Source organism: Dasypus novemcinctus, chromosome 26 (genome assembly GCF_030445035.2).
Source record: "Dasypus novemcinctus isolate mDasNov1 chromosome 26, mDasNov1.1.hap2, whole genome shotgun sequence".
Lineage (NCBI taxonomy): Eukaryota > Metazoa > Chordata > Mammalia > Cingulata > Dasypodidae > Dasypus > Dasypus novemcinctus.
In genome coordinates, this window is record NC_080698.1 from 12,734,530 (window position 1) to 12,752,935 (window position 18,406).

At 51.0% G+C, this 18,406-nt stretch overlaps 1 protein-coding gene and 1 pseudogene across 1 annotated transcript; both read left to right on the top strand.

The window, feature by feature from the left end:
- Nucleotides 1-529: 529 nt before the first annotated feature.
- LOC101443716 (IQ domain-containing protein F5-like) lies at nucleotides 530-2,467 on the top strand. Its single transcript, XM_058288112.1, has 2 exons — nucleotides 530-611; nucleotides 1,956-2,467. Exons 1-2 carry the CDS (start codon nucleotides 608-610, stop codon nucleotides 2,465-2,467), a joined length of 516 nt encoding a protein of 171 aa, XP_058144095.1. The 5' UTR covers nucleotides 530-607.
- A 13,898-nt stretch (nucleotides 2,468-16,365) lies between these two features.
- Nucleotides 16,366-18,154, top strand: LOC101444630 (occludin pseudogene; annotated as a pseudogene).
- The last annotated feature ends 252 nt before the right edge of the window (nucleotides 18,155-18,406 follow it).

Genomic DNA, 18,406 nt, shown 5'->3' on the forward strand with positions numbered 1-18,406 from the left:
AGAGGGTGTTGATGTGTGAGGAGTGGGGGTGGTGTTGGGTGTGGGTATATGGGACCAGATGTGGGAGGTTCACCCACAGTGAGGGAGTTAACCCTGTCCCCAATTCCACTATCTCTGTCAGGGAGGACTGTTGTTAAAGTTCACAGCTTGTATCTTTCTAGTCCCCACATTAAAAACAATGCATTCACATGCCTTTAAGTAGGTGCATATTCTGGGATCTCCTTGATTTGTTCAGCTTCCTGAGTCCTGGATTCCCTTCTACATCAGCACGTGGAGAGCAAACTCACTCTTCCTAACCGTCATGTTAAATGACCTGAAATCCATTTAATGAAAACCAGGCAGGTGCTGCTGCGTATTGTTATACACCTTGTGTCAAGGCTCAGTCGCTGGGGGGTGTCTTTTGAGCCAGGGCTCTGGTCACTGGCAGGAAAGACAGGACAAATCTTCTAGCTTTTCTTTAGGATGGCCTGACTCTCGGGAGCCATCCGGCGCCTGTGTCATAGCTGCCCTTGTGACATCATCGCCGGCTCCCTCCTCCCTCTCCCTGTCGGGGCCGCAGCTGGAGGCGCGCAGACCTGAGGGGCATGGAACCACCTTGCCCCTCACTATGGGTAATTCAGTAGCCGGCAGACGTGGGGATTTGAGCCTTTCATCCCAGCGCATGAGCACTCAACGCTGTGCAAGGGACGGCCAGCTGCACCCCAGCTAGCTGAGGGGGCCACCTCAAGCAGGGCCCCTCCACGTGTGCGGTCCCAGGAAGGGCCTGGAAGCTGAGTCTGTGGTGGCCTTGGCTCTGAAGGGTGGGAAGGGCACTGAGCTTCTCCCAGGCTTCTCCCAAAAAGCTTAGATTAGAGAAGGACAGAAACCCCTTTTCGAATGACTGTTGAGGGTCCTGATGAAATCACATTGATAGAGCAGAGCTTGAAGGAGCAAAGGAGAGGAGAGGAAGCGACTGCACCCCCACGCCCCACCCACACCACCATCACCACCCTCCCCTCTTCCATGGGTAGATGGGTACAGGCTCCACGGTGCTGGGGACACCTTGACCTGTGACATCTCAGACCCTAGGGATCCGGGGTGGTGACCCCAGGGTCGAGGGCCATGTACTTTGTCATCCAAAAAAAGATGCTTCAGTGAGTTGAAAGGGCCACTTGTCAGACTACACCCGACCAGCAGGTGAAACTAAGGGTGTCGCAGGCAAACCAGCCGAATGTCACTACACAGCGCTGGAAGGAAGGATTGACCCCTCCTGGCTGCCGTCCTCCCGCATTTCCCTCTTAGGCCAAGCGATGTGGGTCTTGCTGAGATCTGGAGGATGGCGAGGAGGGAGGCAGAGGCACGTGGGCCCAGACTACGTAGAGCTGGGGGCTGCGACGTGGGGACTGTCCTTGGGGAAGCAAGAGCCAAGGTGTGGGAAGCCCGCGTCTAGAAGTGTGCGTGTGTTTTTGCACTCTTGGGTGGGTGGACGAGTACAAGCTGCTAACAAGGCTGTGTGTGGAGGAAGCTTCTAACACTTTGGTGTGGTAGAGGGGAGGCAGCAGGTTGTGGTGTGACCTGAAGTCAGGGATGAGAGGGCAGGGGGCAAAAGTTGCCATTTCCCGGCAGGTGAGGGGGCCTGAAGGGAAGGGGCTGAATCCCACTCGGGCGCAGGGGCGCAGGGGCGCAGGGGTCCAGGGGCGCCATCTCTAGCCCAGGGTCGTGGCGTTCTTGCACATGCAAGGCTGGCTGAGGTAGCGAGTGCTGCTGGACCCATTTTCCAGATGGGCTCACTGAGGGTCAGGGGTCAAGGTGATGTGGCCATGGCCATTAACCAGAGAGTGCCCGAGGCTGGACACCCAGAGCCCCTGGGTTCTGGAGGATGGGGGATGGTCGCTGGGGGATCAGAGCGGCTTCCCGCCCGGGCTAGAACCTGCGGGTTTCCTCGGGCCACAAGCGTCCTCTCCTTCCTTTTACAGAGCCCAAAGTGAAGACCAGAACGAAGGAGGAGGCGGTCGTGCTCCTGCAGGCCTGGTGGCGCGGCACCCTGGTGCGCAGGACGCTGCTGCACGCGGCCCTCAGCGCCTGGGTCATCCAGAGCTGGTGGCGGCAGAAGCTGGCGAGGGAGCGGGAGCGGCGGCGGCGCGCGGCGCTCGAGTTCTTCGCGCAGCAGGAGCGCGCGGCCGTGCGCCTGCAGGCCTGGGTGCGCATGTGGCGCATCCGCAGGCGCTACTGCCGCCTGCTCAGCGCCGCCCGCATCATCCAGGCCTACTGGCGCTGGCGAAACTGCCACACCCGCGGCCTTATCCAGGGCCACTACGAGCTCAAAGAGAAACAGCTCAACCTGCAGCTGGAAATCTCGCTGGGCGCCCAGGCTTGTCGGGTGACACAAAGCGTACCCCTTCCAATAAAGGAGAGACCAGGTCTGCTCTACCCCGTCTCCCAGCCTCTTCATCAGACTTGCTTTTCAGGAGGTCACTGTTCGAGCTAATGGGGACAAGTACGTGGCATCGCACAACTCGGCTCTGAAGTAGCAGCAGGGGTGTTGGGAGCCCCGTGCAGGACGAGCGGACCTGTGATTGGTCAGCCGTGTCTCCAGAGGCAGGAGGGGGTCCCGAGGGTGCACTCCAGGGAGCCTCGGCCACGCGGGGTCTACGCAGTGGCGCTCTCTGGCCTTGCGCGGCAGGAGGCCGTGCTGCCTTTGCCGAGTCCTTCCAAGGCTTCCCCTTTCCTTTAGAGCAGAGTTGAAAGCCCTCCCCGTGGTCCGCACTGCCCTGTGCTCCAGCCCTGGCCGTCTCGCTGAGCTCACGTCCCACAAGGCGCCCTCCCCTGCGCTCCCTGGACGTGCTGCTGTTTGTCAGACACCCCAGGCACGTTCCGCTTTCGGCGCGTTGCGCTCGGACTCGCCCAGGAGCGTCTTCCTCCAGGGGGCGCTCTCACTCCAGCAGGGTGGTCTCTTGTCCCGCTCACCTCCTCCTGGAGGCCTTGACCTCCTAAGTAGCTCTCTGCCCACCCCGGGATGCTCTAGCTCCTGACGCGCTTCTCTGCTTCCACAGCCCTCGTGACTACCCAAGGTTGTCTCATCTCATCGTTTGTCTGTTTTTCCTTTTCCCCGCAAGTTCCGGAACTGCAGGGACTCTGAGTTCAGTGCTCCGTTTCCCAGACCTAGGACAGCGCCTGCAGCGTAGGAAGTGCTCAGTGAGCAGGTTTGGGGTGAAGGAACCCGTGGGTCAGGCCTGGGACCTGCTCTTGCACCTGGTTCAAGTCCTTCTCCCCTAGAAACAACTGTCCCACCTGCCCTGCACATTCCTCTAGGCTAGCCAGCCCAGAGCCATCGTATCCAAACGTTTCCACAGCCCTTTGGGATAATATTTGCGTCTGGGGATGTTTCTGAGTTGGTGTTTGTGCTTGTGAGCCTGGTAGTGGGGCTGAAAACCTGCTATTGCCTCCCCATTTCATCTGCCCACGTCGCTCCATCTCTGCCTCTCTCTCTCTCTCTCTCTCTCTCTCTCTGCCTCTTTTCCTACTCCCCACTTTTTGTCTCTTACTCAATAATTAACTCTTTACCTTCTTCATTATTTTCCTTCAGTCTGCCTCCTGCTCTTAATATCTCTCATATCATGTCTCCTTGTTCCTCTTTCTCTAACTCACTGGAATTCTGGATCTCTAAGTTGCTGGAACAGACCATTAGTTTTATACGTGCCAGTCCTCAGACATAAATCTGCTCTTCTGAACCCTGATTACCTCCTACTCCCAATAGCCCCGAAGGGTAGGATGGAAAAACCTCAGAGAAGTCATGAATGTGGTTGCTCCAGCTGTCAGGGGCACTAAGCGCAGGCTTAGCACAGGGTGTCAAGGAATAGTAGGATACTTTACACACTTGGCCACAGTATTGGTTCATGGATGTGCACAAGGCCCAAGCCAGGCCAATGAGACTTATTTTCTTACTGCTGTGTTGTAACTATCAAAAACAGAGGAATTATGAATCCTGAGCTTCTGCGCCCATGTTTTAGTTTCCTCGGCTGCTGAAAACAGATACAATGAAATGGTTTGGCTTTAAACAATGGGAATTCAATAACTTACAGTTTGACTTCATGAGAATGTCAAAATCAAGGCATCACAAAGGTAATGCTTTTTTCCCCAAAGACTGGCTGCTGGTCATCCTTGGCTCCTCTGCCACATGGCAAGGCACATGGCAACATCTGCTGGTCTCTCCCTTCTCTTCTGGGTTTCAGTGCTTTCAGCTTCTTGCGTTCATGCCTTTCTCTCTCTCTTGCATTCATCCTGTTTGTAAAATACTCTAGTAGAAAGATTAAGGCCCCACCCTGGCCCATGCTTTAACTGAAGTAACCTCATCAAAATTTTCTTACGATAGGCTTACACCCAAAGTGTAATTGGCTTTAAGAACATGACTTCCTGTGTTACATGCAGTTCCACATCACCAAAGGCCACCAAATGGAAGAAGCTCACTGAGAAATGGAGCAAGCCTAGAGGAACACAGAGCCAAGGGATGGAAAGAGAGAGTCCAGTCCTAAGGACTCCTGTGGGCCTCTGGATCCAGCCATGCCTGAAGCTACTCCTGGCTCTGCTCTGGGAACTCTGTTTTGTGAATCGACAAACCACCACTTTTGCTTGTCAGTTTGCTAAGACACAGTCAAAGGTGAGGAGGTGATTGGTTGTAAGAAACTGGGTTTCTGAGTTAGCAACTTGGCAGAAGGTGTGCCTAGGAATTCTTGACCATATTTATTGAAGTCTCTCCCACTTAATGTGCCCAGAAGAGCAGAACATTCTTTCATAGCTGCATGGCATGGTGAAAAGTCAAAGGTCTGTGGCTGAACAGATAAATCAGCCAATCTAGAATTACAACTGCCTGGGTGTGAATTAAGTCATGGATTGGCCACTTATGAGCCAAATTTGGCATTATTAAATTTGCCTGTTTCAACAAGACAGCAGCATGCAACTATGGGAGGTTCATTAAATAACTGCGTTAGGAATAGATGGGCCGGCAGGTCTGTCTCTTGCCCTCTACTCCACTTGAGGCACCAGCTACTATGATGCTGTGGTGTGATATAAACATCTACTTATGGACTTGTTGAACTTCCCCCTTCATCCTGTTCCCCTTCTTCATGCATAGCCAGGCAACACCCTCCTTCAAGAGAGATTTTCTTCTGAATTGTTTGAACCAGACAGCATCTGGACTCGGGGAATCCAGGCACAGTTGAAGGCAGGAGCGAGGCACCATACTAAAAGTGTACAGACTGAATAGAAAGGCCTGCAGCTGCTGTGCCTCTTCAGCTTCCTACCCTCCAATCTGAAGTTGTAGGAGACCTCTCTGGGAAACAGAGTCTGCACCAGTCAATTATTACTACACTGTGCTGTGTAATAAATCCCAGAAACGTCAGTGGCACACTGATGGAGGCTGGATCCAGTTGGGGTGGCTCGGCTGGGGTAGCTCAGTGCCACATCTCTTCCTTCTCATGCCAGCAGGCTACCTGGCCATGCTCCTGCCATGGTAATGAGCAAAGTGCAAGAGAGTGAACGTGAATGGGCAAAGCCTTAAAGCCAAGGCTAGAACTTGCACATCATTCTACCTTACTCTAGTGGCCAAAGAAACTCACACAGTCAAACCCTAGGTCCAGGAAGACCCATTCAGCTCCTTAGGAGGAGGAGCTGCAAAGGCCCATAGCAGAGAGTGTGACTGTAGGGGCCACCAGTGCCATTGATCACAGGCTGCAAGGAAATAACCAGTAGATACTGATGGTTGTGGTCCCTCACAGAATCAAAACCCACCTCGCAGCCTTATTACCTTAACACCCTGTACTGCATGCCATCGGTCAGCCTGCCTCACCCATGCCCAAGCTTCTCTTGGACATTGTAGTGCCCCACTCTGAAATATAAACAGACTACCAAGGAACATCAACCTTTGTGTAAAGCTTCTAACCTGAAAGACTGAGGCAGAAATGAAGGAGAGAAAGGAGAAAGGAAAGAAGGAAAAAAGGAAGGAAAGAAGGAAGGAAGGAAGAAAGAAAGAAAACTTAAAAAGAAAGACAATGCTGGGGACTGGAGAGCAATTTTTTTTCCAAAAAGCAACAGCTATAATATTCTTAGTGCAAAAAGAAATGATAACAAATTTTTGAAATAAGAGCAGTGTGCTATAAGAAGAGAATATTCAGAGAACAGGAAAGCTCTTGAAAGCTAAGATTCTTTAAAAAAAAGAAAAGAAAAAATCTTATAAGTAGAAGAAAAAATAAGGGGATGAAAATGGCATAGAAAATATTAGAAAATTAGAGAATCAATCCATAATCCATTCTGATTTTTATAAGTAGAAAAATGAGAAAATTGAAGGGTAGATATTATCAGAGAAAGAATATATTTAAGTTTTACATCAAGAATTTAAGGATAAGTTTTTAAACTGAAAGATTAATCAAGTGCCCAATATTATGAATATACATTAAAAAAAGCCCACCCACATATCAAGGTATTTCATCCTGTAATTTCTGAATATCAAAGATAAAGAGAAGAACCTAAGAGTTCCACAGAGGAAAAAAAAAGGCCACCTCCCGTGGACAGAGGATCAGTCATCTAGAAGGCAGTGGAACTAAGTCTTCAAAATTATGAGGGAAAAAAAATATTTCCAATCTAGAATTCCATACTCAGCAAAATTTTCCATCATATGTGAGGGTAGAACAAAGTCATTCTCAGACATGCAAGTCTAAAAATTTACATCCTTGCATTCTTTCTTAGGAAGCTACCATGGGACATGCTCTATCAAAATGATGGCCCAAACCCAAGAAAGAGGAAGACGTGTGCTGGACTGTGTTACTGTCTCTCGGGAAAGCTGGAACTTCCATCTCAGAGCTCCCTGATGGGCTTGGGTGATCTGACATAAAGGCAAACAGGAAATTACATGAGATTTGGGATGCAGAAGCAAAACAGAAGACATAAATCTCTGAAGGTCTTTCTGAGGTCAGATATGGAGGTGGATAGGTACAGAGGTGTCCAGAGGCTTCCAGCCTGCGCCCAGCTCCTCTTCCTGACCGCTGGCCCTGCTGACCAGGAGCTGGCCATGGTCAAATGTGTGACGCTGAACTGTGCACCTGCAGGGGCCACAGCTTTCCTATTCCTCTCTGACCTCCCCATTTACGGGACCATTTGTGTATATATATATATATGAACGTATCAAAGTGGACACCAATAGACACAAACAAAAGGGTCAGTTAGTTCTCTCCTAGGAGTCCCCGGCTGCTCCTGCCCCGGCCCGCATGGCCGACTGCGCCATGTGCTGAGTGGCACCGACAGCCACTGGATCCGTCCTGGAGACCCCGGGCCCCTCTGGCACCCCCCATGACGTGAGACCCACGGGTCCTGGGTTCGCCCCGGGTGTGCTCAGGGCCGTGACCTCCTCCGGCCTGCGCCCCTCCTGCCCCGCCCTCTCCTAAGCAGGCGTCTGGAGCCGTGGTCCTGCGCTCCCACCCCTTGTGCCTCGGGTGCCTGAAGGCAGTAGGAGGCCCCAGTGAGGGAGGCGGCAAGGAGGGGAGCAGTTACCCTTGGGCCCCCTACAAGGGGACTGGAGGGGGGCAGGGTCTTGCCTGGCGATGGGGACCTGGGGGTGGGTGGGGATCCAGGTGCCCTGCCTGGAGGCAGCGGGATGAGGGTGAGGCCCCCTGCCAGCAGGGCTGGGAGCGTCCAAGGTTGAAGGCGGGAGCACAGGGTGAGGACCATGCGCTGAGGGAGGCGGTCAAGTGGCAGGAAAGAGAGGTCACCTTAGGGTGCAGGAAGCGCCCACCACCCACTACACTGAGAGCTGCCCACCCCCCTCCATTACCATCCAGGCCTGTCCTGGGCCAGCCGAGCCCACCCCTCCTGGTGGCTGCCTCAGGAACGCTGGGCCCCTGGAGGGGGTGCTGGATCCGGGATTGGTGCACCCAGGACCCTGAGGAACGCTGCAGGGGAAGAGGGAGACGGGAGCAGGGCTGCCAGACACGGCAGTGGGACGGGGAGGGGAGCAGGCCGCCCAGCTCACAGCCCGTGGCAGCTGGGGACCCTGCACCCCACGGCTGAGTGTCCCTTTCACTGAGGCTTGTTCAGGGCACTCCTGAGGCCAGAACCCCTGGCAGGTCACCCAAGTCCCCAGAGCGCCCCACCCCACCTTGCGGGCGGCAACGACCTGCCCATCGGGCATCTCCCAGCTCTCTGCCCCGCCCTTGTCCCGCCAGCAACCCTGCACCCCAGAAGTCGGCCGGCCCCTGCCACCGCAGAGGGGGCTACAGTGGCAGGGGCACCATCTCCACCGTGGCCCTGCTGGGATGGCTCCGGCCCCTGAGATCAGACGCAGGGTGGGGGCTGAGTTTGGTTTTAGGGAATGAGCTCTGTCAGGCTAAGCGCCGGCCAGCGGCCCCAGAAGGCCCGGGCGCGAGGGCGCAGGAGGCAGGGGTGAGAGATGGGCTGAGCCCTCCACCGGCCCTTCCTCGGCCCCCTGGAAGAGGGGCGTTCCCACACTCTGTGCAAGGACAAGGGGACCGTGGCAAAGAGGACAGGGCCAGGAGCTGCCAGGCCAGCGCGGGAAGTATGTGGCCCCCTGCCCCGCGAGCCCTGCTTCCCGCAGCGGCGAGGCCAGGCAGGCTCCTCCTGGGGCAGGACACACGCCCGCGGGCCCAGGTTGCACCGGGGACTCCAAGCCTCCCTGCAGGGGGAAATGGGCGAGGACCCCCTCTTTACCCAGCAGCTCCGCGCCTGCAGAAGGCAGCCCGGTCCCTGTCACAGCTGCCCTTGTGACGTCACGCTGTCTCCTCCTGCAGCCTCCTGTGCCCGCCAGGCCGGGGGCACCAGCACCGGAGGGGTGTGAACACCTGAGCCACTGTCCCCAGCCATGGGCAATAACTGCTGTGTAAGACTCCGTCAGAGCCACCCCGAGGCGGCACCTGCCCCCGGCAGAGGGCAGCAAGGCGACATCATAGGACCCTGGAAAGAACGGGGAGCTGGGCTGAGGGGCTGGGCGCAGGTGCTGGCCTTCACCTGCCCCCCAACATTCTGATTGCGGAACTTTGGTCCAGATATCGAGCTAACACTGATAGAGAGGCAGAGGCAGCAGGTAGGCGGGGCCCGGCGGGGGAACCCCACATCACTGCCGCGCTGACCCGGGGCAGGCAGCGGGGATCCATCTGTTCCCGCAGGGTTTGGCTCAGTCTTGCTCTCCTGTCCCAGAAAAGGCCCCATCCTGGGTAGGCTGAGTTAGGTGTGGAGCGAGGTGGTAGAGGGGCGAGCGACCAGGGGGTGGGCAGGCCACGCGGAGGGTGCAGCACGGGGCAGCGGGAAATGGGGAGGCAGAGAGGCAGGTGGCTGCCTGGAGCCCCCAGGGGAGACCCAGAGGATCGTGGTGGAAATCCGAGGGGGCAGTGAGGGCTGTGGCCCCAGGGGGCAGCCGGTGGCAGCATCACGGGCTACAGTTTGGGCTGAGACTCGGGCCCAGTGCCGAGGCCCGTCCTCATGGGTGCAGGAGGCTCAAGAAGGCAGGAGGGGCTGGTGGGTCCAGGGCTCACTTAGGGGGACCCCGGGCCTCCTCCCACCCACGTGGGGCCTTCTGGCTCAGTAGGTGCTTCCCTTGCTCCACGCACCTGTGAGGTCTGCGGGCGAGCGCGTCCTGCCTCACAGATGAGGACACTGCCCCTTGAGGTGGTCCGTGGCCAGGGACAGGACGGGCGCAGAGGCAGACCTGACCAGGTGTTCTGTGTCCTGAGGGCCACCCGGGAAGGCCTGATGTGAAGAGGGAGGTGTCCTTGTGGCCGACCCCGGGCTGCGGCTGGTGGCGAGAACGCCCCAGCAAGGCCTCTGCTCTGCTCGGCCAGGCGCGTATCGCAAAACAGAAGCGTCTTGAAAAAGAGACCCAGGCGGCCGAGGCGATCCAGGCCTGGTGGCGCGGCACCCTGGTGCGCCGGGCCCTGCTGGCTGCCGCCCTGAGGGCCTGGGTGATTCAGCGCTGGTGGAGGACGGTCACGCAGAGGTGGGCGCAGAAGCGGACGCAGGCCCTGCTGAGGAGCTACATAATCCAGGAGCAGGCGGCGGTCAGGCTGCAGTCCTGGGTTCGCATGTGGCAGTGCCAGCAACGCTACTGCCGCGTGTGCAACACGCTCTGCGTGCTGCAGGCCCCGCGGGGCTGCCTCGCCCTCCCGAGCGATGACTTTTTCCAGTTTCAGTACCAAGTCCCTTCCAACCGCGTCCAGTTCCATGTTGAAATCCTATCAGTCTGAAGGGCCTGGGGTGGGGAGACTGGCTCCCTTGCCCCAGTAAACGTCTGGCCAGGTCTGTGTGTCTCCCCTTCTTCCACAATTGTGGGGACCCCAGGGGTTCGCCCTGCTGTCTGCTCCTCCTCTAGGGGAGAGACTCAGGACAGGTACCCCCCCCACCCTCCCAGCTCCCATGGCCCCTGTTCTGGACCGACATGGGCGCAGGCCAATGACTATTTCCAAATCAGAACCTGCGACCCAAGGCAGAGCCGGTATCCCATTCACAGCCCCGGCCCCATTCCTGTGTCTACACCTGAAGTGGGGCTGGGTGGGGGGGCGCTTCTTGTCTTAAGACCCCGAGGACCTCCTCACAGGAGAGTTGCCTCTGAGGCCAGCAGTTTTCTGGGGCTAAAACAGGCTTGCTTTCTCTTTGGAAAGTCCTCAGAAGTCAGCACTTGGCCGACTCTCCCGGAAGCCGTGCAGCCCAGAGAAAGCTCAGAGTCTGGCTTAGTGATGACGGGGTGCAAGGTTTTGCAAGCAGTAAGAGATGCCCTTTGGGAAATAACAGTTAGCATGCTCGTGGGGAGCCTCGGCTCTGCCTCCCTCCTCAGGACTTCTCCAGGTGCTGGGCACCACTAGGGCTCCCACTGCACCATTCTTGGGGACTTCAGCATGACGGGGAGGATGCCCCCAAATGCCACGCTCACACCCTAGACCGCTGCTTCTCAAGGTGCCAGGCAAAGGACCTTTTCTTTTGTAAATGTCCAGTTCATCACAGACCAATTGTTTTGTGAAACCCAATAAAAATAAAGTATGGAAAAAATAAACATACTAGGTATAAACTTATTGTTAATTCTTAGATTGAAAATACGTAAAATCATTATTATTCAAATTGCTATAAAAGTTCCTGAATGTTTATTCTCAACCTCTGTACTTACCTTTCTGGTAACAAACAGCTCAAACAATGGACACAAGCCTTCCGGTCCCAGGCCACACGGCAGTGAGCATTGCCCTAGGCTTTTTCATCATACATATGTGACCAATATTAATTTCAACTGCCTCAGTGTCTGATCACTACCTCCTTTCCTTCAGGGCAGTGGTGACCAAAGCACAGCCTGCAGGTCAAATGTGGCTTGCACCCTGTTTTTGTGAGTAAGGGTTACCTGGCAGGTTGCGTGGTTGTGACGGAACTGTATGACAGCAAACCTAAAATAGTCATATCTGACCCTTACACACAAAGTCTGCAGACCTCTGCTGTAGGCCCGCTGATTCTTTTGGTCCAGTTCAAGTGTTTCTTCAGTCCTGACTCCAAGTTGTTCTTGTCAGTGTTTTACTGTCCATCATACCACCATCCTTTCACTTCCCGGCTTAGATTCCATTGTCCATTGTGCATGCGCTTACCATTTTACCACCATCGGCCCTCTCTCCCTCCTTGGATTAACTCAGTGCTCCACCTACTGTGTTATTGCACCAGAAAAGCTGAACTTTACTGAAGGAAAACAAATCTTGAATGTCTGAGAAGTTAGAATTTTCCTTTCGAGTCAAAGATTTCACATTCTCTCCTCTCTCTTCAAATGTGCAGCTCTCCCTCTTCTCTAAACCTCAGATGGTGATGTCCACAGACTTGGAGCTACAAAGTTGCATTGTAAGGCAAAGCATTACTAACAAAGCTTTATAATATTTTTCGTTTTTAAGACACCAAATTATTTTTAGTTTATTTTAGTATTTCTAAATTAGTATGTATTCTATTTCTAAACTTTAAACCCATCACTGTATTTCATTTTCCTATTAATTGAATTTGGCATTATATTAGGCTTCATTGTTGAAGTTTTGGACCACAGTGAGGTTCAGCTATGGAAAGGGAGGAACACTGATGTGGGTTGTTACTGATGGGGGGCACATGGGTGGAAGGGAGTTCTCCAGGGCGTATATAGGAGACATAAAAATGTTCTGATATATGTTGGGTATTTTCATAGTAGTTTCAGTTACAAATGACAACTGACAGAGTGCTGAGTCCTACCCAGAGAAGCTCTGTTGCATTCCCCAATGAAACAGCAATAATCTCCCAAGTGCAATAGCAAAGACCAAAGAAGGATGATCCAATAATGGGCCCTTGATACTGATGACTATGCTGATGAGTCTGAGTGCTTGAAATATGCACTAGGCCTAGAGCTGGAGGGTGCCCAAAAGTTATGTCCTGAGTGCCTCCATGTTGCTCAAATGTGGCCACTCTCTAATTCAAACTCAGCATGTAAATGCATTACCTTCCTGCCAGCATGGGACATGACTCCTGGGGATGACTCTCCCTGGCACCAAGGGATTACTACCTATCACTAGCTGGTGATGCAACTAGAAAGAGACCTTGAATTAAAGGGTCAACTCAGACTAGCAGAATATCTCAGCCTACATGTAGGATCATGTGTTAAAAACTGCTTTTTGACCTTGAATAAAAGGGGGAAATGGCAAAGACAAATGAGTTTATGTGGCTAAGAGGCTTCAAAAAAGAGTCAGGAGGTCATCAGAGGGGTCACCTTTACATGCACCTCAGCAGGACCCCAGAAAAAGCCAAAGTAGATACAACCCTATGTACTGGTTCTCCTGAGGACTAAGGAGACTCACAGGGTATATGGCCAGGGCAGATGGATTTGGAGTCCTGTGCCATGTCAGTGAGCCCTACTTTGGAATTTGTGGTCCTGAGTGTGATGGAGCACATGGACTCACATGTGACTTTTCTACACATGCCTCTTCTGTCACTTTTACTGAACCTGTGGTTGGTGCTAGGGATGGGGTATACTCAGGGGCCTTGAATCTCTGGACTGCCCATGTGCCATCTGGGCTCTGAGCCTCAGCAGAGTTGCAACTTCTACTCTCTGGTTTGTTGGACTTACCCAGGTCACTAACAGGGAGGTGAAAATGGTCAACCACCACACTAGGGAAACGAGAGTGCCTACAACAGCAAGCAGAAGAATTGCATTCATCATCCATGTGGAATCTAAGCCCCTTCTTGATCTAGAGGGGGAGTGGACATCACCATCCCAAGGTCAACAGAATGGATGAATAAAATATGGATTAGAGTGGATTTACTGATATTTTACTATAAAACTATTGTGACTAGGAATAGAAGAAATTGCAGCATTGAGGTGGAGAAAGTCGCCACAGTAGTTACTGAGATCAGGGAGAGGGAAGAAGAGATGTGATGTGGGGGCATTTTGGGGACTTGGAGTTGTCCTAAATGATATTGCAGGGTCACATCCTGGACATTATATATCCTGCCATAACCCACTGAATGTACTGGGGTAGAGTGTGAACTACAGGGTAAACTATTATCCATGTGGTGCGGGTAGTGCTCCAAAATATGTTCACCGAGTGCAATGAGTGTGCCACAATGATGGGAAAGTTGGTAGTGTGGGAGGAGTGCAGATGGGGGTGGGGTTATATGGGAAACTCTTACGTTTTTTAATGTAACATTTTTTGCGATGTATATATCTTCAAAAAAATACAATTTACAAAAATGATCGGGGTGGGGGGTGGGAAGTGGGTTACATGGGAACCGCTTATGTTTTTTTAATGTAACATTCTTTATGATCTATTAAATTCAATTTTAAAAAGTGTTAAAAAAGCCACATTGCAAATGGTCAGGGACACAAGGAAGGAAATAATTTGGCCATGTTTAGCAAATAATCTCTCACAAAAACCTTGTGGATTTGTGGGGGGAGACCTACTGGAATGGGTTTAGCAGGAATGGGGGCAGTGGAAGTGGATACAATGACATGTTTTTTTTATGAGGAAGAACAAAGGAAGGACCAGGAGGTGGTCAACGAAAGACTTTAATGACGGAGAGCTCTTCATGTGCTGATGGGAAGGAAACTGATTTGGAGAAACAATGAGACTGCAGGGTTAAAATCTTTGCAAAGGTGAGAGGGAATGTTGGGTGAAGAGCAAAGGGGAGAGAGAGAGTGGCCTCAGATGGGGCAAAGACAGTCAATTAATTTCACCAGTGGGGAAGGTGGGGAGATGCGGTGGCGATGGGCAGGAAGACAAGGGTTCTCTCTCTTCCCATTTGCTTGGTTAAGTGTGTGGTATTTTTGGTTTCCAACTGCTCATTTATCGAATATAGGAATACAGCTGAATTTTGTGTATTGACCTTGTATTATGTTAAAGTCACTTTTTAGTTGTAGAAGTTTTTTGTTTTTTTTCTGTTTTTAGAGTCCCTGAGATTTTTTACATAAACGATCATGTACCATAAGTTGGGAAAGTTTTATTTCTTCCTTTCCAGTCTGTATGTCTTCAGGTGTTCTTTCTAGTCCCATTTTACCAAGTAGAACCTCCAGTAGCATACTGAGTTGAAGTGGTGAGAAAGAACATCCTTGCTTAGTTCCCAATATGAGGAAGAAAGCATTCCATTTTTTCTGTAAGTATGATACTAGCTACTGGTTTCCTGTAGGTGTCCTTTAGCAAGTTGAAGGAGTTTCTTTCTATTCCTAATTCCTTGAGAGTTGCTTTATTTTTGTCAGTCATGCATGATTGCTAGCTTTGTCAAATGGTTTATCTGCATTGATAGAGCTCTTTCTTTGTATTGCCTTTTATTGTCTGAGTATGGTGCAGTAGAGTAACTGGTATTCAGGTCTTAAACCAGCTCTGCACATCTAGTATAAATCTCACTTGGTCATAGCATATAATCCTTTTTATATGCTGTTGGGATTGTTTGCTAACACTTTTGAATTTTTTTTTTCTTCCTTTTTTTTCTTTTGAGGTTCCAGGGCCAGGGATTGAACCTGGAACCTCATATATGGGAAGCCGGCACTCAACCACTAAGCCACATGGGCTTCCAATAACACGTTTTAAGGTTTTTTTTCATCTGTATTTATGAGGAATGTGAATCTATAGTTTCCGTTTTGCATGATGTCTCTGTCTGGCATTGGTTTCAGGGTTATACTGGCCCCAGAGAATGAGTTGGGAGGTGTCCCCACTCTTACAGAAAACCTTTGTGTTGGATTGGTATTATTCCTTCTTCAAATATTTTATGAACTTCATCAGTGAAGCCAACTGCATCTGGACTTTTCTTTGTGGGAAGGTTTTAATTATCAATTAATTGATTTATTTGTCAGCTTTGATCATTTTTCTCTCTCTAGGAATTTGCCCATTTCGTCTCCATTGTCTAATATGTTGGCATAAAGTTATTCATAATATCCTCTCACGTCTTTTTCATTTCTATAGAGTTGGTAGTAGTGACCGTTGTTTCATCATGATTTTGTTATTACTGTCTTCTCTCTTCTTTTTTTAGCCCACCTAACTAGTGGTTTATCAACTTTTGTTTTTATTTTTTGTTTATCTGTTTTCTATGTTATTGATTTCCTTCCTCAGATATTTATTATTTCTTTTATTCTGCTTGCTATACCTTCAAGAGGGCATACCGACCTTCTCTTAGGTTAGCAGCTTTTGGACGACAAGGTAGTCTTGCTTGGCTATCGTGTTTCTGTGCCCACTGCTGCATTTCTTCTCCTGTAAAGTGGGCTGCTTGGCCCAAGCTTAGGATATATGGGTTTTCGGTTAGTAAATTAACCCTCTGTGCTTTTGGAGAGTTCTGTTAGTCAAGGCAGAGCAGGCAAGCCAGAACGGCAATACTATCGGTTCCTGTAAGGAACATAGTGTGGATTGGCCCAGGGTGGAAGGGTCTGGTGGAATCAATCCTGGGTGGCAGTGCTGACACACAACCTGCATAGCTCTTAGAATCTTGGACAAAGCCATGGCCACACTAAGTGAAGTAAAAATTCCAGAACTTTCATGGGTAGAGTGAAGGAGACCTGAAGCTTTCAATAAGTAGGTATATGAGGAGAGTAGAGAGATTTATGCAAGGACAGACAACCCTCCAGTTGAGTACATGTGGTAGGAGAGCCCAGAGAACATTCTGTTTATCACATCATAAGGAATGCACTGGTGAAAGGGACCCAACAATAAAAGCCCATTACTGGGATTCTCACTCTAGACAAAAAGGCAATGGCCAGGTAGGCTGCTCTGCCTCTGGGCAGTCCCTGCTCGGTAAGCACAGGTGAACCCTGCCTGGGGTCACAGGGTCTGGTGAGTGCTGAAGTCAGGACCTGCTCTGGGCTGGGTCATCTATTCAGAGACCTCCAGGAAGGGCCATCCCCACCCACCACCAGTGGACATGTTGCCCATGTTGGAGGAAGTGTGTGTGAAGAGGTGGTTGAGGGGGAAAATGGCTTTAGTACTTTAGGGCCGGAAGGCTCCTTTGGGATGGAAGAGCAAAGCCGAGACCCTCATGTCCCAGATTAGGCAGCAGGTCTGAGAAGAAGTCCCAGCATCCTTAGACCAGCCCTGAGGCTCCCTAGGCAAACTGCCCATGTGGGAAATGACTCAGGCTTGGGAGGTGCAGAGGCAGTTTTCCAGGTTGACTTGTCTTGGGAGCTGTAAGGAGTTGCCATTCTGACTTCAGGTGACCGTTGACATCTGCGTGCCATCAAGGCCATTTGAAAGTCCACCTCCTTACAGATCTGATGAATTCAGAACAAGTGATGTACCAAGCAAGGACATATCTGATGGAGAGATGCACATTCAGCCAATGCTCTCTCAGCCAGCGTTTTTTTTTTTCTGCACAGACAATGCAATGTCTCACATCGACAAGTTGACCTCCTCTCCAGGAGTGATTTGGATTCTGTAGATGTTCATTATCATGATGTGCACTTCCATATTTACCCATGTTGCCTCCACACTTGCCTGGAACAGAGCCTATGGTACTGCTTTAATGGGAGGTGGCTCAGCCTAGCCATATGGAACAAGTCGCTTTGGTGGTTATGGAAGTGGTATGGCTATGGTTATGACTATGGGGGAGGCTACAGAGCTCTGAGAGCAGCAGAGGGCTTTCTACTGGCTATGGCTGCTTTTTGTTTCATTTCAGCATCAGTGATATTTGTTAGCAGCATTATAAGATCTGAAGTATCCAGAACAAGAAGGTATTACTTGACTGTGGTAATAGTGAGAGCTGTCCTGGGCAGTCTGGTGTTTTTTGCCACAATGCTGTATTTAATGGGAGTCAACCCAACAGCCCGGGCTTCTGGATCTATGTTCAGGTCTCAGATTTATGCTCTCTGCAAACACTTTTCTACACCTGCAGCTCCTGGACTCTATGTGGATCAGTATTTGCATCACTTCTGTGTGGTGGATCCCCAAAAGGCCATTGCCATTGCACAGGGTTTCATGGATATTGTGGCTTTTGCTTTAACAATTTTCTTTGCTATGAAAACTCAAAGAAAGATGAACCAGTAAGACAAGTGAAATTATTGTGGTGAAAGGACCACCCTATGTCGAATAGTAGGTTAAAACGTTTCTGCAGGCTCACACGACATGCTCCCCACCATCTGACTTTGTGGAGAGAGTTGACAGTTCCATGGCAAACCTCCCAATGGTAATGTGAATGACAGTCGGTCATACCCGGATTCTTCCTGTAAATCGACACTGGTGCCTGAAGTGACTTCACCCGTGGATGCCTCAGGCAGCCTCATGACAGCAGCAGTGGTAACTATGAGGCACCTTGGAAAAGGACTCCCATGGAGGGAAGAGCAGGAAAGTCAAAGAGGACAGAGCAAGACCACAGGGAAATGGACTACACGACGGGCGGCGAGCGATGAGCTGGGGGAGGCCTGGGCCAGGGACTCTCCACCTACCCCTTCCAGTCAGCCAAGACCCCTCTGCAAGAGAAATGTTGCCACTGGCCTGCAGGAATATAAGAACTTACAAGCAGAACTTGGTGAGATCTATAAAGAACTCTCCGGATAAAGACCGGGGTGACTGTACAGAAGAAAGTGAAGATGCAAGGTTGCACCTGAATACAATAGACTCAAGCAAGTTAAGGGATCTGCAGATTCCAAAAGAAAAAAAAATATTGCAAACAGTGGAAGAGTAAATTGTCACACCTCGAGAAGATGGTTGGAGATTAAGGTGGGCAGAAAACAAGGGAGATTCCATGTTGTGTGAGAGATGAGGTACATCCGCTTGACATCTCTGCAGTGTTTTCAGAAGGCAAATGATTTGGGCTCCAACAGGGGAGACCACATCATTGTGACCATTACAGATTTTGGTAGCTTTAGTATCATCAGTTTAATATCAATATTGTAGTCTTTTATAAAAAGCTTTTGATAACAATGAGCTGAACATTCCAATTAAATATTTTATGCATTAAACATTGGTTC